Source organism: Aquarana catesbeiana, linkage group LG05 (assembly GCF_042186555.1).
Source record: "Aquarana catesbeiana isolate 2022-GZ linkage group LG05, ASM4218655v1, whole genome shotgun sequence".
NCBI lineage: Eukaryota > Metazoa > Chordata > Amphibia > Anura > Ranidae > Aquarana > Aquarana catesbeiana.
The window spans coordinates 253,026,056-253,050,756 of NC_133328.1; the positions used below are offsets into that span (position 1 = coordinate 253,026,056).

The 24,701-nt window shown below is 46.4% G+C and overlaps 1 protein-coding gene across 1 annotated transcript in view; it reads left to right on the top strand.

The window, feature by feature from the left end:
• The window catches only part of LOC141144737 (uncharacterized), a 397,412-nt gene that overhangs the window by 256,381 nt on the left and 116,330 nt on the right, over window positions 1-24,701 (top strand). The window contains exon 7 of the mRNA XM_073630709.1: window positions 3,600-4,133. Coding sequence (XP_073486810.1) covers window positions 3,600-4,133 — 534 coding nt within the window. The remainder of the gene's footprint in view (window positions 1-3,599; window positions 4,134-24,701) is intronic.

Consider the following 24,701-nt stretch of genomic DNA (forward strand, 5'->3'; position numbering starts at 1 on the left):
GGGGTCCAGAGACAAGAGTCAACCCCAGGGACAAAAGAAGTCCTGGGGAAAGAAGCCTACTAGGCAAAACACGAAGACCTCTGCATGAGGGGGTGCCCCCGCTCACTCGAGTGGGGGGAAGACTGCGACAGTTTTCAGAGCTCTGGCAGGAGGACTTCCAGGACAGATGGGTAATCTCCATGGTAACCTTAGGGTACAAGCTGGAGTTTCAGGAATTCCCCTCTCCTCGGTTCCTCAGATCAAATGTTCCCAGAGACCCAGAGAAGAAGCAGTCGCTCCTTCTAGCGTTAGAGCGACTTTTGTCGCAGGAGGTCATTATGATAGTTCCCGCAAAGGACCAGGGATTGGGCTTCTATTCCAACCTTTTTACGGTCCAAAAGCCAAATGGGGATGTCAGGCCCATTCTGGACTTAAGGGATCTGAACCGATTCCTAAGGATTCAATCCTTCCGCATGGAATCAATTCGAACAGTAGTTACCACCCTGCAGGGAGGAGAATTTCTGGCATCAATAGACATCAGAGATGCATATCTGCATGTGCCCATTTTTCCTGCTCATCAGAAGTTTCTGCGCTTCGAGGTAGGAGGGCGCCATTTCCAGTTTGTGGCTCTGCCTTTCGGGATAGCCACTGCACCTCGAGTGTTCACAAAGATCTTGGCTCCTCCTCTGGCCAGATTAAGGGCTCAGGGTATAGCTGTCATAGCATACCTAGACGACCTGCTCTTGATAGACCGGTCGGTAGCCTCTTTGAATGGAAACTTGAGGACCACAGTCAGGTATCTAGAACACCTGGGTTGGATCCTCAACTTAGAAAAGTCTTTCCTAAAACCAGTAAGAAGACTGGAGTATTTAGGTCTGATTATAGATACAAGCCAGGAGAAAATATTTCTACCCCAGGCAAAGATCACTGCTTTGAGAGAGCTGATTCTGACAGTAAGGACCAAGAAGGGTTCCTCAGTCCGCCTTTGTATGAGGCTACTAGGGAAGATGGTGTCTTCATTCGAAGCAGTTCCCTATGCTCAGTTTCACTCAAGAATGCTGCAACACAGTATTCTGTCGACCTGGAACAAGAAGGTTCAGGCATTAGACTTTCCGATGCACCTGTCGCATGCGGTGCGGCAGAGCCTCAATTGGTGGCTCATACCCGAAAACCTGCAGAAGGGGAAATCCTTTCTACCGGTTACCTGGACGGTGGTAACAACAGATGCCAGTCTGTCAGGTTGGGGAGCAGTTCTGGAACAGGCTGCGGTCCAAGGGGTATGGTCCAAGACAGAGAGGACCTTACCCATCAACATTCTGGAGATCCGGGCGATACATCTAGCTCTAAAGGCCTGGACTATCAGGCTACAGGGTTGTCCGGTTAGGATCCAGTCCGACAATGCCACAGCAGTGGCTTATGTCAATCATCAGGGAGGCACCCGGAGCCGAGCTGCTCAAAAAGAGGTGAACCAGATCTTAGTCTGGGCAGAGATGCATGTGCCATGCATATCGGCAGTTTTCATCCCGGGAATAGAGAATTGGCAGGCGGACTATCTAAGTCGCCAGCAGTTACTTCCAGGGGAATGGTCTCTGCATCCCGACGTCTTTTGGGCCATATGCCAAAGATGGGGGGTTTCAGATGTAGATCTCTTTGCATTCCGATTCAACAAAAAGATAGACAGATTTGTGGCAAGGACAAAAGATCCTCTTGCATGCGGGACGGATGCGTTGGTGATTCCGTGGCATCGGTTCTCGCTGATTTACGCATTCCCGCCTATTCTGCTACTACCACGACTCCTTCGCAGGATCAGGCAGGAAAGGAAGTCGGTACTTCTGGTGGCCCCCGCTAGGCCCAGAAGGACTTGGTATGCAGAAATAGTAAGGATGACGGTAGGTTCCCCGTGGACCCTACCGGTACGCCCAGACCTGTTATCTCAAGGTCCAGTGTTCCATCCTGCCTTACAAATTAAATTTGATGGATTGGCTATTGAGACCCACGTTCTGAAGAGTCGTGGGCTCTCAGGTCCTGTCATATCTACCTTGATTAATGCAAGGAAGCCAGCTTCCAGGATGATTTATCATAGAGTCTGGAAGGCTTATATAACCTGGTGTGAATCCAGAGGTTGGCATCCCAGGAAATATGTCATAGGTAGAATCCTTGATTTTCTACAGATGGGATTAGAGATGAAGCTGGCCTTGAGTACCATCAAGGGCCAGGTCTCTGCTTTATCAGTATTATTTCAGCGGCCACTTGCTTCGCATTCTTTGGTCCGAAACTTTATGCAGGGGGTGATGCGTCTTAATCCTCCGGTTAAAGCGCCCCTAAACCCCTGGGACTTGAATTTGGTCCTGGCTGTGTTACAGAAACAGCCTTTTGAACCAATAAGTCAGATTCATTTGGTCTTGTTGACAAGGAAATTAATTTTTCTAGTGGCCATCTCTTCTGCTAGAAGAGTATCAGAATTAGCAGCTCTTTCCTGTAAGGAGCCTTATTTGATTATACACAAGGATAGAGTGGTACTACGCCCTCATCCTAGTTTTTTACCGAAGGTGGTTTCTGATTTTCATTTAAACCAAGACATTGTTCTACCTTCCTTTTTTCCAGATCCCTGTTCTCCGGAAGAGAGATCTCTACATTCGTTGGATGTAGTAAGAGCAGTTAAGGCCTATCTAGGGGCAACTGCTCAGATCCGCAAGACGGATGTTTTGTTTGTGCTGCCAGAGGGTCCCAATAGAGGACAGGCAGCGTCAAAAGCTACCATTTCTAAATGGATTCGACAGTTGATCATTCAAGCTTACGGTTTGAAACAGAAGATTCCTCCGTTTCAGATCAGGGCACATTCCACAAGGGCTATTGGTGCTTCTTGGGCAGTGCATCACCAGGCCTCTATGGCTCAAATCTGCAAGGCCGCAACCTGGTCTTCAGTTCATACATTCACCAGATTCTATCAGGTGGATGTGAGAAGGCATGAGGATATCGCCTTTGGGCGTAGTGTGCTGCAGGCAGCGGTACAGGGTCCTCAGGTCTGATTGCACCCTACTTGGTCGTGGTTCCCCCCCTCAGGTAGCATTGCTCTGGGACATCCCATCAGTAATTGCTGTGGCTCTGTGTCCCGTGATGTTCGAGAAAGAAAATAGGATTTTTTAAAACAGCTTACCTGTAAAATCCTTTTCTTTCGAAGGACATCACGGGACGCAGAGGTCCCGCCCCTCTTCTAATACACTATATTGCTTGGCTACAAAACTGAGGTATCCCTGCAAGGGGGAGGGATTATATAGGGGGTTGAACTTCCTGATAGGGTGTGCCAGTGTCCAATCACCAGTGATACCTATATAACCCATCAGTAATTACTGTGGCTCTGTGTCCCGTGATGTCCTTCGAAAGAAAAGGATTTTACAGGTAAGCTGTTTTAAAAAATCCTATTTTATCATATGTCAAAAATAATGTACGAGTATCTGTAGAATGCTAGAAAGAGCTTTTCATTTAACATGAAACCATGCATTCTTTATTTCTTAAGATTTTTTTGTTTTTCATATTTAGTTATTTTGATAATTTTTTTTAGATCTGATAATTTGTTACACTGTATGAATAACACCTCTTTTTTTTTTTTTCTAATAAAGGTTCTGAAAACAGAAGACTGCAAACAAGTGAAGACCCTGATGACGCTTTTATGTCCATTACTAACCCGTGCGATCAACATCCCCAACCAGTAGAGGGGTTTGCTTCAGAATCCTTTTCTACTGCAAGTCCTTTTTACAGTAGTGTAACTGAATCCAATTTTTTTGTTACACGTGCTCATGTCTATGAACCTTTTCAGGTGGAACAGAATTCAGGGCACAGTTCATGTGTATCTCAGATTACCTTGAATAATGGCAAAGATGTCACGGCTAACTCTGAATCCAAGCCACCTGTTAAATCAAGTGACCTTGAAATAAAGACACGATCTGATTTAGGTATGGAAAACAATGAATCATATTTTGATGCCTCATCTTTGCACAGCAGCAGCTTACAGGAAACACCATCTTCCAGTCAAGGGCAAAGAAAAACATCCAAAACCCTGAGCCCAGATATTCTTCAGCTTCTTAAAGGAAAAGATGCAAACACTGTCACTAATATTCTGAAAACTCTATCTCCATTTTATCCTGCTCTTCAAGGTAAGTAGTTATGTTACATGTTATGCATAATTGCATCAATCTTATCCCAACTTAGATTGTCTAAACTAAAGTTTTGAATGATAAAATGTGTGCTCTGTAATTTCATGACAACGCATTTTAAAAATGGACACATGTTCATTGCCCAAAAAAATTAAATAAAAGGAAAACTCTAAACCCATAAACAAATCCACAGGTAATTCTGGAGGCAACTAAAACCCTTGTAAAACCTAGTCCAATTTTCCTGTACAGGAAACAAAATGCCTTGCTGATCTGATAGGTCCCCGAATCAACATGCTATGTTGTGTTACACAATTTAGGGGAGTTAAACCTTATTTCCTCTAGTTGCAAACAGTTCCCTCTTAATATGTGGGCTATTTAATAATGCCCAGAGATCAAAACCACCTAATTTTATTCTTTCCTGACAACTGGGGAGATCTGTGTCCCTTACTAGTTGCTCCTCTCCACATGCTTTTTTTTTTTTTTATCAGATTGTATTAGAAAAATATTTTTTCCGTACAAATTAAAGCCATATATACACGTCTTTCTTGAATTACATATTTTCTCGTTGAAATATTGTATTGATAACAAGGATCAAAGTATAGAGAAAAACATATTACTTTTGAGACACAAGACCTACAAGGTAGAACACAAACAGTCAAAAAGGATGACTAAAAGCATGAGCCTAACAGCATGAATATATGGCCAGGTATCTATGATTAAAACAGTGGTGTTACAAAAATTTCAAGTGAAAGAAGCTTCTGACATTGGATCACTGCCAGAAGTAGCAGGAGGCATGCGTAACACATACTAGGATGGTGGAGTCTGCCAGTAGAATGGGGGAGATGGATCTTGTAAGAGTAATTAAGCCGGCAAGATCATGTAAGTAGACCACTGTGACATAGGGACCTACAAGTATGACTGGAAAAGATATATATGAGAGCATGTTGGTTCTGAACTGAGCTGAAGAGGACACGTGAATGAAAATGGAAAGCGTAGGCGGGGAATACAAATAGGGGGGGGGGGGTGCACAGGTTGGGGAAGAAAGAAAAAAGGGAGGGGGGGGAAGAAGTGTCCCCAGAGGGAGACTGGAATTTCCAACAGGCATTGTTGGGGTGTGTATATGGTGGTTATTACTAATATTTGCGGGAGTAATAGTGTGGAATCAAAGTTGAGGGGCAAGAAATTTATCACCCATGGGTCCCGGTGTTTCTTGTATTTGGCTACTTTATCTAAAAGTACAACCTCAATTTTTAGCAAGGATCATTCCCTGTGTGACCCTATTGTGAAATGCAAGGATGCTAAGGGTGGGATTTTTTCAAGGCTTTTCAGCTATCGTCTGTTTGACTGCAATAGTGACCTGGAGCATTAGTTTGAATTTGCGATAACTTAAGTCCTGTGGTTTCTTATTCAAGAGTGCCACAGAGGGGTCTGGAGCAAATATGGAGGTGGGTGCCTACATGATTGCAACCACGGAAGCATAAAGAGGGGTAATGCGGCAGGAATTTGAAAATCCTGGTGGGGACCAAATATCATCTAGTAAGAATTTTATCATTTGTTTCTAAGGCCACAGTGTTCTGAGAGGAAGACTTGGTGCCCTCCCATATGTAGGTCCAATCTATGGGTTCTAAAGTAATTATGAGGTCCCTCTCCCATATAGCGACATAAGGGGGAGGAGTATTGCTGATGGGCAGTTTTCGGTATAGGTCGGAAATGAGGCCCCTCCTAGGTGGGTCGCTTTTACAAACATGTTCGAAGGAAGACAGGATGCGGAAGGGTTGGACGGGGTTAGAGGAGTCGAAGTGTTTTATCTGGAGGTAGTGAAGGAGTTCAGAGGTGCAGGATGGAAATGACAGGATTGTAAGAAGTAAAAAATGTATGTGCCGGAAAAGGCCAGCTGAGGACCATACTGAGAAAGAAGCGGGTGATGTCTAAGCTGGGTAAAATGTTGGATTGTGGAGAAAAGAGGTTTGTGTGGTGATTGGGAAAGACTTAAAACTCGATTCTGTTTACAGATAGTAAGGTAATGTAGTGTAATCAGGTTGGTTGGTGAGGGAGCGGCGGGGAGGTGGATCAAACCATAAGATGTTAGCTACTAATAGAGGATCACAGTCCACTGATTCCAGTGCCACCCGTAAAGCTATTTCTTTGGAGGCATGGTATTTGGGTAGCTGGGCTAATTGTGTGCCCAGGTACAATTTCGAGATGTTGGACAACCCCAAGCCTCTAAGTTTGTGTGTGTGTAGACAGTCGCCCTTGTTGAGTGCCTCTTTCAATAGGAAGAAGCTCTGATCTATGCCCAGGATAGTGTACATATGCTTTAGAATCAGCATATAGGGATGATACCCAGCGAAGGAAGTGTGAGTCCCCAGCAGCGTATGGCAAACTGGAGGTAAGGCAAAGTGACTGTGTCAAAGGCCTTACGAATATCATGAGATAGGAAATGAGGCAGGATTTTACGATTATCTACTGTATGGGCTAGTAGTACTATTCGGCCGATATTGTCATCTGCCTGGCGGGATGGGGTGAATCCCACCTGGTCCCTATGGCTTAAGGAGCCTATTATCAGGTTCAAGCGACTGGAAATAATTTTCGCTAGTATTTTTATATCCCGATTGCAGACGTAGATTGGTATGTAAATAGACTATGAGGCTATAGTATTATTGAATTGACAGCTGTTAAAGTTTCAGTCCTAAAAGAGTGGCCATCCAGTATACTGTAGTGTTGAAAGCTGCGACCAATAAGGGGGTAAGAAGGTCTGAATTTTTTTTATAGTGGGTGGCTGAGAAACCATCGGGCCCAGGTCGTTTGCATGGTTTTAATGCATTAATAGCCATGAAGTCTTCTGTGTCTGTAATAGGTTTATCTAGGTTCTCATTCTGTGAGGTCAAAAGCAAGGGAAGTTTGATATTAGAGAATTAAGTTTCTGCTCCTGAGAGATCAAAAGTGTCTGAATCGGAGTATAGGTAGGAGAGCCTGCAATTAAATTGTAATTATTTTTGGAAAGTCTCAGGCGAACAGATTTGGACACATGATCTACTCTACGAAGGGTGATTACCAGAAAAGTGTCAGGTTTCTTGTCTTTCGAAAAAAATTTATGGTGGGTTCTGCATAGCACTTTCTCTGCTGATTCCCTGAGGAAAAGGTCTAGCTCTAAGCATGCTTTGTCATAGTTCTCTCTAGAGGTCAGAGTGGGCTGCTCTTGAAACTCTTTTGATGCTTTGTAAATTGCCTCTTCGAGGCGTTTGTGGAGCAGTTGTTTTTCCTTATGGAGATGTGAAGCCTGGCTGATGCAGACTCCTCTAATAACGGGTTTGTGGACCTCCCATAGGGTAAGAGGGGAAGTCCCTTCTACAGAATTATTAGCGAGATAATCTTTAAGCGCAATTGCGAGATCTTCACGGTGTTCTGGATGCGCTAAGATGCTGTCATTGGCAAAAGTAAATGAGCAGCGATGAAATGTGAATACTGTGTTATAAATGGACAGCACATTGAAATAAAGTCCAAAAAAGCGTTAAAGAGAAAAAAAATGCTAAAGTCAGAATTTTTTTTTATAAATGTGGATATATATATATATATATATATATATATATATATATATATATATATATATATTTTTAATAATATTATTATACAGGATTTATATAGCTCCAACAGTTTGCGCAGTGCTTTACAACATGAGGGCAGACGGTACACTTACAATACAAATCAATACAGGAGGGATCAGAGGGCCCTGCTCGTTAGAGCTTACAATCTAGAAGGGAGGGTCAAGTGGAAACAAAAGGTAATAACTGTGGGGGATGAGCTGATGGAAAAAATGAAAATACAGATGTTAGGTGTGGGTAAGATAGGCTTCTCTGAAAAGAAGGGTTTTCAGGGATCGTCTAAAAGCTAAGAGAGTAGGAGATAAGCAGACAGATTGGGGTAGGGCATTCCATAGGATTGGAGAGGCTTCGGAAAAGTCCTGGAGGCGAGCATGGGAGGAGGTGACAAAGGAGCTAGAGAGCAGGAGGTCTTGAGAGGAACGAAGAGAACGAGTAGGTTAGTATTTAGAGACTAAGCTAGTGATGTAGCTGGGGGCGAAATTGTGGATGGCTTTGTACGTAGTTGTTAGAATTTTGAATTAAATTCTTTGGCCGAGCGGAAGCCAGTGGAGGGATTGACAGAGAGGAGTGGCAGACACAGAGCGATTGTTAAGGTGGATGAGTCTGGCAGCGGCATTCATGATGGATTGAAGAGGTGATAGACTATGTAGAGGTAAGCCAATGAGAAGGGAGTTACAGTAGACGAGGCGAGAGATGACCAGCGAGTGAATTAAAAGCTTTGTTGTGTCATTGGTTAGAAAGGGGTGTATTTTGGAGATGTTGCGGAGGTTGAGGCGGCAGGATTTGGACAGTGATTGGATGTGTTGCTTGAAGTTGAGTTCAGAGTCTAGGACTACACCTAGAACCTTTGTATGTGGGGATGGGCTTATAGCTGTGCCATCGATTTTGACAGAGAGATCAGGGGAAGGGGCATATGGGGGAGGAAAAATTATAAGTTCGGTTTTGGATAGATTGAGTTTGAGGAAGTGGTGTGACATCCAGACTGATATATCTGATAGTAAATTAGTGATACGTGAGGAGACAGAGGGAGTGAGATGAGGGGTAGAGAAATAGATTTGGGTGTCGTTAGCGTAGAGGTGGTATTGGAAGCCATGGGAGGCTATCAGTTGACCCAGGGAGGCGGTATAGATTGTAAATAGGAGAGGTCCAAGAACAGAACCCTGGGGGACCCCAACAGAGAAAGGAAGAGGAGAGGAGGAAGTAGAGTTGTAAGAAACACTAAAGGTGCGGTTAGATAAGTAGGAAGAGAACCAGCAAAGTGTACAGTCATGGAGACCGAAGGCGTGTAGTTTTTTGAGGAGAAGGGGGTGGTCAACCGTATCAAAGGCAGCGGCAGCAAAGTGTACAGTCATGGAGACCAAAGGCGTGTAGTTTTTTGAGGAGAAGGGGGTGGTCAACCTTATCAAAGGCAGCGGAGAGGTCCAGGAGTAGGAGTACAGAATATATTTACAATCTTGAACGGAAATGAGTAATAAAAAAACAATATAGTGAAAAATGTATATTTAAATACACAGTCCCATGATAGGATCAGCAATATAAACTTATTGGTGAAAACACAATAGTTCAGTGCAAAGATGTGCACAAAAAATTGGTGATGACTTGAAAAAAAAAAAGAGGTGATCCAGTATAGTGCTCCCGAATCATCCACCGCTCCCCTGTGAAATGGGCACTCACCGGAAAAGCTGGCTTCTGTTATAGCACCAAACATGCACTCAGTGTAGATCCGCCATCTGTTGTGGAGAAGGCTGTTCAGCAACTTGCACCATCCAGATGTAGCTGTAGTAAATAAATTACTGAACAGCCTTCCCCACAACATATGGCGGATGTACACTGCGTGCATGTTTGCAGCTCTATAATGGGACTATGCATTTAAATCTATATTTTTCACTATGTTTTTTTTTTATTGTCCCCCGTTGCAGCCTTGTCCCCCGTTGCAGCCTTGTCCGTGTCCATCTGTAATCTTGTCCCTCATTGCAGCCTTGTCAGTGTCCATCTGTAGAATTGCCCTTCGTTTGCAGAAATCTGTCATTTGAAAATGGCGCCGCCATTCTCGGCGGCTCACGCGGGACTGCGAGAGCCGAGAATGGCCGAAAGCCACCGAGAACGGCGGAGAGCCGCCAAAAGGCTCACAATCGGCGGGGGATCGGCGTATAACACGCACACATGATTTTCCCCTGATTTTAAGGGGAAAAAGTGCGTGTTATACGCCGATAAATACGATATATATATCTATATAGATATATACATATATATCTATGTGTGTATATATAGATAGATAGATAAATATGATTTTTTTTTTTTACTTTAACACTTTTCTTGGACTCTTTTTCAATGTGCTGTTCATTTATTACACAGTATTGACAGTTCATCGCTGTTCATTTAATTTTGATGCTACACACTTTTTATTAAGATTATTTATAAGTTTGCTATATTACTTATCTGTTTTAGCTGCCATCCCACCACAGCGCAGAGATGCATCTTATTTATTTCTGATACACCATGACGGATTATGGGGCTTAGGGACCTAGGAGGATAGGTTTGTGATGACTGCATTATGGTCTGTCCAAGCGATAGGCAGGAGAGTATTAGAGGTGATGACCCCACCTTGACAAAGGTATGATCGATTCGGGAGAAGAGCTTGTGAGGGTGGGTGTAATGTGTATATTGGTGTTTAATAAGATTATGCTCTCACCAGGAGTTTTGCAGGAAGTGGCGGTGTAAGGGCTAGTTTACACTTGCTTCAAATAAAGGCTTCGGACACGCTTTGTTAAAGCTCTCTGAACGCCCTGTCACTAAATAAAATGGTTAGGTTACAGTCCTGTTTACAACTTGCGTTTGCTTGATTTTGCTTCAAAAATTATACACCATGTCGATTTTAGTGGTGCTTCAAAGCGTCTTCAAAGCCTCTATAGAACTCTGACAAAGCTCGTTTGAAGCACTTGCGGCTTTTGAGAGGCTTTAATTCAGCTTTAGCTTCACTTTGTTTTGGAGAAATTGCAGGTATGAGATATCCACACATACACAGGACATCTGTCAAGTTTCAACAAAGCTTCAAAAGAGCATCACGGAAGCATCACCGACACTTCACCGAAGCATCACCAAAGGTTTATCAAAGCACCACCCAAGCGTCAAAAACACATCATAAAGCTTGTTGAAGCGGTAGGCACTTTATTGTGTGTTGAAGCCAAAGCAAGTGTAAATGAACCATAGGAGTTGCTAAAAAGTAAGCTTGGTTGTTCCTGGGGGATAAAGGGACAGGAGATTTGAGGAAGGGGGTATAAGATCTGGTTGGAGTCTCCACAAACTAGGAGGGTTCCACGTTTATGGGAATCAATAACGCTCAGTAAATGGGAGAGAAATGGGGTCGGATTCTTATTAGGAGTGTAGTAAGTACTTTGGATTAATCTCCAAAGGGTGGGAGATTAGTCCCATCTACGGACAAGGATCTAGAGGGTGTCCACAATAGGGTATTGGTGGACATCGTGGGGGGTGCAGTGATCTGCCTCGGGGGTCACCACGTCCAACTTAAGGTATATATCATGGTGGATAATAAGGTCAGTACTAATACGACCCGACTATATTCAAGCTGTAGAGGAAGGCAGGAGTGGAATGTGAAGGCAGGTCTAGTTTAGGGCGGGGTTGGACAGTGAGTCTGGTTAGTTCAGACCCAACTGGAGTTCTCGGTCACCTGTGCCCCTAATAGACACAGGCTAACTTACACATAGGAGCAGGGGCAGACTGGGCTGGGGGGGGGGGGGGCAAGGTGGCAATCTTCCCCTAGGCCGCTCCGATGCCTGGGGAAAAGGCCACACTCAGGGCTGGATTATGAATGGGCCAGACACTACTTACAGCCACTGGCCGCCGCTACAATGTACTGTGCTTGCAGAGCTGCAGCGGAGCGGTAAGAATATGCCGAGTGCGCTCCTGCACTCGGCTGGCAAGTGTACCATCAGTCAGTTCCCTGTCGGGGATCTCCGCTCTGACAGGAGCTTTCTAGGTCCCGCCCGTCCTGACATCCCTCAGAGGCTGGGAGGCGCCATGGAAGAGGAGTGCAGCTGCTGCGACATGCGGGGAGCATCCACTACTGTGAGTGAGCGGGCAGAGGCTGAACATTGTTGCACTGTTTTGTCTGATCTTACTGATTTGATTGATTTTTTTTTTTTGGGTGGGGGGGTTAATTAATTTATAATGCTATTTGGAATGTGTAGCATGGAGGGGGTTAATGTACTGCCATTGGTCACTTATGCATTACTGACCAGTGGCAGTTAATTAACCCCTTTGTGCTGCATTAGCGGAAGCGATGTCAGTGTTAACCCCTTCATGCTGAAACATAAAGGGGTTAATAAACACTGACACTGGTGCTACTGCCACTAATGCAGCACAAAGGAGTTAACTAACTGCCTCTGGTCAGCAATGCATGGTTGTAAACATTCCTTCTTTTCTCTTTAGTTCATTGATGGACACAGCTCCATTCTCTTGACTGTAGGGTTATATCTTCTTCCTTTCAGGAGAGACTAGGCAGAACATGCATTGCATGTGAAAAAAACAGAACTATACAGTTCCGCCCAGGGGGCGGTCCCTCTGATATAACCCCTCAGCCTGCCTCCTGTAGCTCAGTTTTTTTTCTGCCTAGCAAAGGAGAAGGACTAATGCTCCCTATCTGGACCATTTGTCCTGGTTGTTTGTTCGGGATTTTGCCTTTTGCGCAAAATTTTAAGATCCTGTGATCTTCTATCAACAGCCGGCTGGGTGACAGGCTGGATAAATATAGATCCTTGTAGTCTACCCAGCCTGGCCATCGAGCGTGTGCAGGCCCTAGCTACGCGCCTGGGTCGGCCACGACATGCCCCTCAGGCTCCAGGGGCGGCCGGTGAGCTCCAAGCTTCGGGGCACACATATGACCGGACTACGGATGTCTTTTTCACAGTGTGCCATGGCCCGTAGCCACTCCGTACTGCTCGGGTGTGGGTCTGTGATGGGATGTCCCCAGCTCGTCCGGAGGGTAAGTACAGCTCTTCCTGTCTCGGCAGGACTGAGCAGCTTGGGCATTCCCTGGGAGGTCGATTAGGGGGTCCCTCTTCTCCCATTCTTCTCTCCCTGTCCCTGCTCCCCCCCCCCCCCCCCCCCGTGGGGGATGCTGCAGACTAGCGGTGTGTGTACCTAGGCAGGGGTCCTCTGGGGGGGGGCTCTTATCCCTGATGGGGGGCTGTGCTGGCTGTCTGTGTCCCTGATACTGTGTTTCTGTGTGCTGCCGCTATAGTGCTGTTCTGCTCTATTATCTAGGTACATCTCTGTGTACAGTTGTGATGTCGGCCATTTTCTGTTAGCCCTGTGAAAAAACGTGGGTGGCAAACATTTTCCCAGAGCTTGGGGGCCATTTTACCTGTGTTTTTGTCCTATGTACAGGATGCCCGGCGGCCATTTTCTTGTAGCCTGGCACGCTTTTTCTCCACACAGCGCTGTTCCCTGGGTTCAGAACAGTGCGGCTTTCGTTCCAGGACACCTGTGCATTCTCACAGGATACAGCCAGCACGGCACAGCTCTTGGTCAGGGTGGTGAGTCCTGTGGTGGGAACCCCTCAGTCTGTAGCAGCTAGGAGGGTGGGACTATAAACCTTGTCCTAAGTCCCCAAGGGTGGCAGACAGGAAGGGTCAGCATGGCGTCATAACCTGGTATTTCTTCCCCAGATCTCCCTGCAATTGCAACCGGCTTACCTGCAAATAGTGCGGTGCCTTTGGACGCTTTGTCGGCGGTCCTTGAATCGTTCGTTGCCAGGGTGGAGACAGCATGCGGGCGCAAGGGGGGTAAGAAATGGCGCCTGCTCCCCGCCGTCCTCCGAGGAGAGCTCTGGTTCAGACTCTGGCCCCGCAGTGTCTGGCGGCCCCTGTTCTGATGTGTCAGAGGACGCTGACCAGGACCGGTTGAACAGTGAGGATGATTCCGGGTCCGCGCAGGAAAAAGCGCTAGTTGGAGCACTTATCACCGTTGTGCGTGATACCCTGAAAATACAGGATGCGACAGGATCCTCTGCCGAGGTGGCGGTCCCTTTTGGGTCCCGTAACCAACCCGTACACCTAAGGTGTTTCCGTATCTGACTTACTTTGATAAGTTCATATAAAAGGAATGGGGTAGCCTGCAACGGACCTTTTCGGCCGAATGGCTTATGGCGGTGCGTTACCCCTTTGAGGAGAGCCTTCTTAAGAAATGGTCGGCTCCCCCCGTTCATGGACCCCCCAGTGTCCAGGTTAAGCAAAGTAACCACGATCCCGGTAGAAGGAACTCCTGCATTTAAGGATCCTACCGACAGGAGGGCCGAGGCAGTAGCCCGATCCATCTTTACGGTAGCGGGGTCAGCTCTATGACCGGTACGGCCAACGGCATTAGTGTCGCAGACCCTTACTGAATGGGCGAAACTATTGCAGTGAATGAATTGGAGAAACAGCAGTCTAATCCTGTCTGCGTGGAACTAGCAGACCAATTGGTGCAAGGCCTTAAGTATGTCTGTGATGCGGTCCTGGATACACTTCCTTTGCTCTTCAGAGCATCAGTATCAGCAGTGGTGCTGCGGCGCCTGATATGGCTGAAATGCTGGTCTGCGGACCATCAATCTAAAAAAGCTCTGACGGATTTGCCTTTCCTTGGTGAACGGCTTTTTGGAGCCTCGCTAGATTACATTATTAAGAATGTCACGGGTGGAAAGAGCACTTTCCTCCCACAGCCCAGGAAGGGTAAGGAGCCACGCCGCAGGCAAGGGCCCTCCTTTTCCACTCAAATAGGCTTTTTCGTCCGCCCGGGACCTCAGGTAAACGTTCCCAGTCCGACAGGGCGACTACTGAGGGACAGAAGTGTCCCTGGCCTCGCAAGCCCGCGAACAAAATTGCTACCGTATGAAGGTTTGCCCACGCCCAACACACGGGTGGGGGGGTAGCCTTCGGGAGTTTGCAGTTTGGTGGGCCTCTCGGCTGTCCGACAAATGGGTCTGCAAACTGATTTCATCGGGCTACAAGATAGTTTCTCTCTTGGCCACCAAACAGATTTTTTTCCCTCCAGCATACCCTTACTCCCGGCTCACTGGGAGACCCTGTTTGGGTCAGTGAGGGACCTGCTCAGCCGCGGGGTGATAGTGCCTGTTCCAGAAACGGAAAGGTTTCAGGGATTTTATTCCAATTTGTTTGTAGTCCCCAAAAAGGAAGGGGTACATCCAATCCTGGACCTAAAAGCCCTTAATTGCTTTGTGAAAGTACAGAGGTTTAGAATGGAATCAGTTCGCTCCGTAGTCGCTGCACTCTATCAGGGGGACTCTCTGGCGTCTCTGGATATCCAGGACGCGTACCTGCACATACCCATATGCCTCAGGCATCAGAGGTTTCTGCGATTTGCAGTAGGGGAAGAACACTACCAGTTTGTGGCTCTCCCTTTTTGGTCTGGCTTCAGCACCCCGAGTCTTTACCAAGGTATTGGCTTCAATTTTGGCGTTGTTGCGACAACGTGGGATCGCAATCGTGGGTTACCTAGACAATCTTCTGAGAGCAGCTTCTTCCTCAGAATTAAGGGAGGATGTGGCGATCACCATGCACACTCTACAAGAGTTTGGGTGGGTGTTGAACCTCAAGAAGTCGGTGCTAGTGCCAACTCAACGTCTGGAATACCTAGGCTTACTGCTGGACTCCGTGGAACCCAGAGTGTTTCTCCTTTCAGACAAGCTGCAGACTCTCAGGACCACGGTGAAGCGGTTGAGGAGCCGCAGGTGGTCGTCGCTGCGTTTCTGCATGTGAGTTCTGGGCCTTATGGTGGCTTCCTTCAAGGCGGTACAGTACGCCCAATTTCACACCAGAGTCTTGCAGAGGGAGATATTGTCGAAATGGGACAAATCTCCGTTATCCCTGGATCTACAGATATGGGTGAGCCAGTTAGTCAGGGACTCTCTTCTCTGGTGGCTGAGATCTCTGGCCCTTTGGTCCGGGAAATCATTCCTTCCTCTGCATTGGACGGTGATCACGACGGACGCCAGCCTGACCAGCTGGGGTGGAGTATTGGGAGTACAATCAACACAGGGCCTCTGGTCGGGAAGAATCCCAGTTACCGATCAATATGCTCGAGCGATCAGGCTATGCCTCTCCACATTGATGAGACTACAAGGACGTCCGTTCAGGATCCAGTCAGACAACGCCACGGCGGTGGCATATGTCAACCATCAAGGAGGAACGAGAAGCTCGGCCGCAGCACGGGAGGTCGCTCACATCCTTCGGTGGGCAGAGCGACATGTAGAGGCCCTGTCGGCTGTATACATCCCGGGAGTAGAAAACTGGCAGGCGGACTATCTAAGTCGTCAGATGCTGGACCCAGGAGGAAGGGCTCTGCATCCGGAGGTGTTTAGGCTTCTTTGCCTGCGGTGGGGCACACCAGATGTGGACCTTCTGGCCTCTGGGCTCAATCAAAAGGTGCGCAGGTTCGTGTCCAGGACAAAAGATCCTTGGGCAGACGCGTTGATGGCTCCATGGGAGCAGTACCGGCTGATTTACTCCTTTCCTCCGCTCAAACTGTTACCACATCTGCTCCGCAGAGTGGAGGTCGAGGGGATCCCAGTCATACTGATTGCCCCGGATTGGCCTCGCCGTCCTTGGTATGCCGACCTGATACGCCTGGTGGCGGATGCTCCTTGGCAGTTGCCGGTGCGGGAGGACCTCCTATCACAAGGTCCAATACTTCATCCTGCTTTACCATCGCTGGCTTTAATGGCGTGGATGTTGAAAGCCAGGTGCTAAGGAACCGAGGTCTGTCGGACTTGGTCATTTTAACTATGCTGAGGGCAAGGAAATCTTCTTCCCGGAATATATTTTATTGTACATGGAAGGCTTATATGTGTGAGGAGATGGGGTGGCGCCCACGTACTTATTCGGTGGCTAGAGTCCTGCTGTTCTTACAGCGAGGAGTGGACCAGAAGTTGGCCTTGAGCGCCGTTAAGGGACAGATTTCAGCTTTGGCTGTTTTTTTGCAACGACCCCTGGCGTCTCACTCGTTGTTATGCACTTTTGCGCAAGGGGCTCGGCATGTAGTTCCTCCGGTGCGTCCACCTCTACCTCCGTGGGATCTGAACCTGGTGCTGTCGGCGCTTCAGAAACCGCCGTTTGAGAACATCAGGGAAATTCCCTTGTTGACCCTGTCTCAGAAAGTGGTCTTTTTAGTGGCTATTACGTCTGCCAGGAGGGTTTCGGAGCTTTGCGGCCTTGTCTTGTAAGTCGCCCTATCTGATTATCCACAATGATAAGATGGTGTTGCGTCCGCAACCTTCATTTTTGCCGAAGGTGGTTTCGGCCCTCCACCTCAATGAAGACATTGTGTTACCATCTCTGTGTCCTAAGCCGACACATCCTAAAGAGGTGGCCCTCCATTCCCTGGATGTGGTCCGGGCTCTAAGAGTATATCTGTCTGCCACGGCTCCCTTCCGGAAGTCAGATTCACTGTTTGTTTTGGTGGCTGGTCCGAAAAAAGGGCTAGCGGTCTCGTCGACTACCATTTCCAGGTGGATCAGACAGATTGTGGTCCAGGCTTACGCCTTGAAGGGGCAGGTGCCCTCCTTTCCTGTCACAGCCCATTCCACTAGGGCAGTTTGGACTTCTTGGGCTTTCCGACATCAAGCGTCAGATTCCCAAGTGTGTAAGGTGGCGACTTGGTCGTCCGTTCACACCTTTACCAAGTTCTACAAGGTTGATGTAAGCGCATCTTCGGATGCTTGCTTGGCCGCAAAGTTCTGCAGGCGGCACTTCTGGTTTTGGGTGAAGTTCTGTTTTGCTGTTCCCACCCCTTGTTATGACACTGCTTGGGGATGTCCCTACAGTCAAGAGAATGGAGTTGTGTCCGTCAATGAACGAAAGAGAAAATAGGATTTTTGTACTCACCGTAAAATCCTTTTCTCTGGAGTTCATTGACGGACACAGCACCCACCCTTCCTTTTAATTAAGTTATACTGCTTGTTGACGTACTGAGCTGCAGGAGGCAGGCTGGGGGGTTATATCAGAGGGACCGCCCCCTGGGCGGAACTGTATAGTTCTGTTTTTTTCACATGCAGTGCATGTTCTGCCTAGTCTCTCCTGAAAGGAGGACGATAGAACCCTACAGTCAAGAGAATGGAGCTGTGTCCGTCAATGAACTCCAGAGAAAAGGATTTTACGGTGAGTACAAAAATCCTATTTTTTTTTTTTTTTTTTTTTTAAATAAAAATAACAAACATGGTATACTTTCCTCCTCTGTGCAAGGGTTTTGCACAGAGTGGCCCCGATCCTCCTCTTCTGGAGTTTCCGACAAGACTCCAGGCCCCTTCTCTTCATCCCGCCTCCTGTCGCCTTAAAATCATCACATAGGGGAATTTTTGTCCCCTATATGATTAACCACTTCAGTCCCGGAAGAATTTACCCCCTTCCTGACCGGGCCATTTTTTGCGATACGGCACTGTGTCGCTTTAACTGACAATTGCGACGCTGTACCCAAACAAAATTGATGTCCTTTTTTTTTTTTCCCCACAAGTAGTTTTCTCTTGGTAGTATTTGATCACCTCTGCGGTTTTTATTTTTGCGCTATAAACAAAAAAGCCACAATTTTGAAAAAAAAACAATATTTTTTAACTTTTTGCTATAAGAAATATCCCAAATTTAAAAAAAAAATCACATTTTCTTCCTCAGTTTAGGCCAATGTGTTTTCTTCTACATATTTTTGGTTAAAAAAAATCATAATAAGCGTATATTGATTGGTTTCCACAAAAGTTATACCGCCTACAAAATAGGTTATTGATTTATGGAATTTTTATTATTTTTTTTTTTTACTAGTAATGGCGGCGATCTGCGATTTTTTTTTTTTTTTTTTTTTTTTTTTTTTTTTTTTATATAGGGACTGCGACATTGCGGCTGACAGAATGGACACAATTGACACTTTTTTGAAACCATTGACATTTATACAGCGATCAGTGCTATAAATATCCACTAATTACTATATAAATGTCACTGGCAGGGAAGGGGTTAACACTAGGGGGGCGATCAAGGGGTTAAATGTGTTCCCTCAGTGTGTTCTAACTGTGGGGGGATGGAACTGACTGGGGGAGGAGACCGATCGGTGATCCTATATACTAGGAACATACGATCTGTCTCCTCTCCCCTGACAGAACGTGGATTTGTGTGTTTATACACACAGATCCACGTTCCAGCTCTGTCAGGAGCGATCGCGGGCACACGCATTGGCTGCTCAGAGACGTGGTGGGCGTGCTCGCCCCCTATACCGACGGGAAGCGGAGGACATCCTATGATGCCCGCTCAGGATGAGAGATTCCATCTGCGGACGTCATTTGACTATACGCCGGTAATGAAGTGGTTAAAAATAATAATTTTTTTTTTAAAGAAAGTTATACCCAAGCACATAACCTCCCCCCCCCCAAAAAAAAATGTTTTTGAATCTCCCCCACATGTACGCACGTTCGGACATAAACACATGCGTCAGGGGCGCCTACGCGTGAAAAGTTGATTGTGATACACATGTTACATATTACCGTGCACGCCGGAATGAGCGCAACACAAGTCCTCCTAACACTAAACTGATACCTATAAGGGGGCTTTTGAAGCTTTGCCAAAATCTCGGAAATATAGGGTACTGAAGATGTCGCCATTTCACATAAAATTAAGGTTTGACATGTTGGACCTATTTACTCGGTGCAATCTCGTCTTTTATATATCATATTGGGGCGTTTATTGCATTTGTTTGCCCTAAAAGTCACTTTAGTGTTTTTTATTTTACAGAAATTTTGTGTTTCCTAGACCTTTTGCAGTAATAACGTGACATAAAGAAATTGGAACTATCACTATTTTATTCTCTGCTTTCAGAAAATATATAATGTTTGGGGGTTTTGTGTAATCTTCAGGCCTAAAATGATTTTTTAAACGTGTGTGCAAAAAACGCAAAAACGGTTCTGGCAATGAAAAGGTAAATTGACATGGTTGACGAAATGAGGAAGCAGAGAAGAGGGAGCGTGGGGCCGAGTCGCTCCACTATGGGCCTTTGGGTTATACTTGCCCCTGGGCCAAAGTTGCCAGTCAACTTTGCCCCTGCCATGGGCTCTGGGGGGTCAAATTGTCTTCCCCCCACCTTTGTGATCATGGAAAACCTTAGACCGTTTTCCACGATCCATCACTTTGCCGCCACCGGCTCTATGGGCCACTTGACTGGACTTGCCCCTCAGACGTAAGGCTACCAGCCCTCCCCTGCATAGGAAGGGTTAGGGGGGCTGGGCAAGGAGTTTCCAGAGCTCTCTAAGGTAAGCTGGGTTCCACAACCCCCCCCCCCCCCCCCCCCCCCCGATCGAAGTGAATCCCATCACAAGGCCCACTACTCACGTACACAAATCAGTAGCAACACACCTAAAAACAGTAAGAACAAAGGGTGCTAATAGAGACCACACGTTTAAATTTGTTGAGAGGTTGGCTATGCTGCATTCCATAGAAGTAGGGTATAATACCAGTATGGGCACCAGGAGCATAGGTATAGATTCATATTAACTTTAGGATTAAGAAAAAGGGAGGGGTGGAATGGGGTGGAGGTGTGCAGCAGGTTGGGGAATACCACTTCGGATCTGCCAAGACAAGAGTTGGTGTAAAAAGGTTGGTAGAGAAGGGTGGGCCAAATATTTAAACAGGAGGCTCATAGAGGACTGTAATATGAGGGACCAAAAGTGAAGAAACAAAATCATCTGGGAGATGACATAGGGAAGGGAAGTCAATGGGAGTAGGTAGGTTGGATAAATGGATTCAATTCACAAGGAAGGGGAGATAATATAATGAATGGTGGGATATTTGGATGCAGAGTCTGAGAAGTTCAGGGTGGTAAGTGTTTACAAGGACTTATAGAGGATGGAGCAAATTTCATGCTTCAGCCAATTCCGCTACTCGAGCTGAAGTAAGGATAAAAAGAGCGTGGGCTCACTGAAGTAGGAGTAGAATTCAAATCATGGAATCTTCATTAGCTGATATAGGGGAGTTGAAGCGTCCTCTCTTGTGGGTGCTGGAGTGGCAGTTGGAGCTAGGAGATGCGTTGAGCTTCTGTAAGGCCCCTTTCACACTGGGGCGGTAGGGGGGCGTCGGCGGTAAAACAGCACTATATTTAGCGCTGTTTTACTGCGGTATTCGGCCGCTAGCGGTGCGGTTTTAACCCCCCGCTGGCGGCCGAAAAAAGGGTTAAAACCCCTCGTATAGCACGGCTATAGCCGCGCTGTCTCATTGATTTCAATGGGCAGGAGCAGTTTAGGAGCGGTGAATACACCGCTCCTTCACCGCTCCAAAGAAGCGGCTGACAGGAGATTTTTTCTTCTCCTGCCAGCGCACCGCTTCAGTGTGAAAGCCCTCGGGCTTTCACACTGAACAAACAGCGGAGGCTGTTTAGGGGCGGTTTGCAGGCGCTATTTTTAGCGCAATAACGCCTGCAAACCGCCCCAGTGTGAAAGGGGTCTAAGAGAGCGTGCTGATCACAGACGGGTCTCCCGTCTGTGCTGATCACAGATGGGAGTCTCCCAGTGCCAGGTCTGCTGGAGGTCCACTGTAGAGTGGATCAAAGGTCATCGGAAGATCTGCATGTGTGCTTGGAACCCTGATATGAAAAGCGCACTTAAAAAGGGAATTCCCGTCTATAGGTTTTGCGGTGCAGGGTAGGTATGGGTTTGGAAGACCAGCAAATTCTTGCTTCTGGTTGCAGCCATTAGCTGTTCCTTTGTGTGGAAAAAATGGAGTTTAGCAATTATATCGTGAGGGGGGGGCCATCTGATTGGCGTGGAGCCAAGGCTCTATGGACTCTATTTCCAAGCTTTCAATGGGAAGAGAGGGTGCCAACTCCTGGAATAAAGCCGTGTCTGTTAATTAAAGATCTATGATGGATTCAGGTAGGCTGTCAACGTGGACGTTAGAACGGCAGCCCTATTTTGGTAATCTTCAAGGTGCGATTGCACAGTAAGGTTTTCTTTCTACCCTTTGTTCCAGGTCCGCCGTGCGTTGTCCTAGTTCGCGGATTTCACAAGACAATCTGTCAGTGATGTGGTCAGAGGTGTTCTTTAAAGCTTTATTGAGCATTATTAGCATTTGAAGCGGGTCAGGCTGTGACTGACTGAGCACATGGCGCTGATTTTCGGTTTTTGGCTTCTGTTTGGAGCTGCTGTAGACTCTGGCGGCATGTGCTCCAGTATCAGTGGTTGCCGCTGGTGTGCAAGAGGCTGCCAGGTCACGGTTGTAAGTGGCCATGGGATTTAATATGAGGTCTTACTAAAGCCTGGTTTGTACCAGGCTTTAGTACGTTTTTTGGGGTAGAACAATAAAAAACTGCCTGCCGGTTGGCTGCTGGTTTTCCAGCATGCTCGTCCGATAGAAGCTGGCCAAACAGCTTCTGTCAGACTGGCTGCCATATACACGGTCTGAATGTCGGCTGTTTTTTCTTGAACCGGCCGATGTCGCCTGGCACATGGCCCATGAGTACAGGGCTTTAAGCTTTGTATTAGGGCAAGCCATGCAAGGCAAGACTTTTTTTGTCAATTGCAGTTAAACAATACAGGTTGGTTACTCTTGCCCCCTGAATAGTCCTGGAATAGACAATAGACAAGGTAGGAGCAGCAGAAGAATATATGAGTCTGTTTTGTCTGTTTTCTCTCCCTGTTAGCATGTTCCCCTTGTCAGCGCATGTACTGTAAATGCAGCACATGTGATTGACCCTAAGCACTGCCTCTCCCTCTCCAGTACAGGATACTACAAGGAGCTGATTTTTAGCCAAATTCAGATATTTGTACTAGTTGCTTTAACCACTTGCTTACTGGGCACTTAAACCCCCCTCCTATCCAGAACAATTTTCAGCTTTCAGCGCTGACGCACTTTGAATGACAATTGCGCGGTCATACAACACTGTACCCAAATGAAATTTTTATCATTTTCTCCCCACAAATAGAGCTTACTTTTGGTGGTATTTGATCACCTCTGCGGTTTTTATTTTTTGTTAAAAAAATGTAAAAAGACTAAATTTAAAAAAATAAATACATTTTTTTTTTATATTTTGTTATAAAAAAATTAAAACGGGTAATTTTTCTCCTTCATTGATGTACGCTGATGAGGCGGCACTGATGGGCGGCAGTGATGGGCACTGATGGGTTGCAATAATGGGCACTGATCTGTTACACTGATAGGCAGCACTGCTAGGTGGCACTGATTGGCACTACTGGTGGGCACTACTGGTGGGCACTGTTCGGTGGCACTACTGGTGGGCACTGTTCGGTGGCACTACTGGTGGGCACTGTTCGGTGGCACTACTGGTGGGCACTGTTCGGTGGCACTACTGGTGGGCACTGTTCGGTGGCACTACTGGTGGGCACTGTTCGGTGGCACTACTGGTGGGCACTGTTCGGTGGCACTGGTGGGCACTGTTCGGTGGCACTGGTGGGCACTGTTCGGTGGCACTTGTGGGCACTGTTCGGTGGCACTTGTGGGCACTGTTCGGTGGCACTTGTGGGCACTGTTCGGTGGCACTTGTGGGCACTAAAAGTAAAGATGGCTAGATGGTACCAGAGGATACAGCACCTCATCCCCTAAATAATCAAACGTTAAATGGGTGTGTGGACAAGGGATTATAGCGGTGCTAGGGTCAGGAAGATTAGAGAAGAAAAGATAAAACAAAAAATACTAAAATTACAAATTTTATTAATAGTCTATCATAAATACAATGTACATTATAAACAATTCATACAGTAATTATGCAAATTTTGTGGATACATGTACTGTAAGTGACCCTAAGAATGGTCAAGTGGGCCAGATGGCAAGTGGCCGTTGAAGGAGGGGGGGCTCATTTTCCTACATGTTTCGCCAAAACATTGGCTTCTTCAGGGAACAGGAGCTCATAGGGTGGATATATATAAAAAATTCTGTGTGGTGGACATAAAAACACATGTTAGAAATATTAATTTGACCAAACACTGCATAGTAAAAACAATAACACATTGCAACTGTGGCTGGACATTCATGCAACCCTAAGCTCCACACCACTAAACGGAACTGCGGACATACCTGGGGCGTCAGTGCCCAAGACGGGAGGGAAGAGAGGGAGAGGGGGAACACAGCCACCCAAGGAGATCCCCACAGGGGAGCAGGCAGACCGCGCCGTAAATTATGCCTGCAGGGGGCATACAGTAGACCTGACAAAGGAATGTAAAGATAGTCATGTGTCATAATGCACTGTGGTAGTTATTCCAGGAATAGAGGGTTGCGCATATGTGCATTGTATTAAAAAGAGAACAAAAAATATATATGTATATAAATAGGTATAAATGTATCTATATCTCTGGAAAAGGTGCGGACTTACATGTATATCTAAAAGCTGTAGAGAGGCAAGGTCAGGAAGTGCCTATGATATATGTATGCACACAGCAAGGAAAGGACATCAAGGTAGAACCATATCTGCAGACCACTTAAAACAGGCCTAGTTGGAAAAATGGATAGTGTTAGGGGTCTTGCTGTTATTAACTGGGGCCAGATATGGTAGTTTATGCCTATACTTACTTGATGGTATCTGCTGTAAGAAAAGATTCTCATAGCGGTACATTCACAGGTATATAGTACCGGTGCTGGGATGAAAAAGGGATAAAAATAACAGTGGATCCTATATGAAATATAAAGGAAAAAAGGAGGATCAGAAAGGTAGGGAAATGGAAGCTTTAAAATGTACTTGGGCACAGGTGAGGCTAGTGAAAAAGAATCTATTACCTAATTCATCATGAAGCACACCGTGTTGCTTGAGAAAATCAGTGTTAACCACCAGAGTAAGAGGCCGGTCCAAAGTAAGTTCTAAAAAGTATGTAAAGGAGTAATAAATAATTCATGTAAACAACATGAAGTCAGGGTGTTTTGAAAGGCAGAAGTTTACCTTGTAGCTGTGTGCAGAGCGAATGCAGGCACGTCCCTCG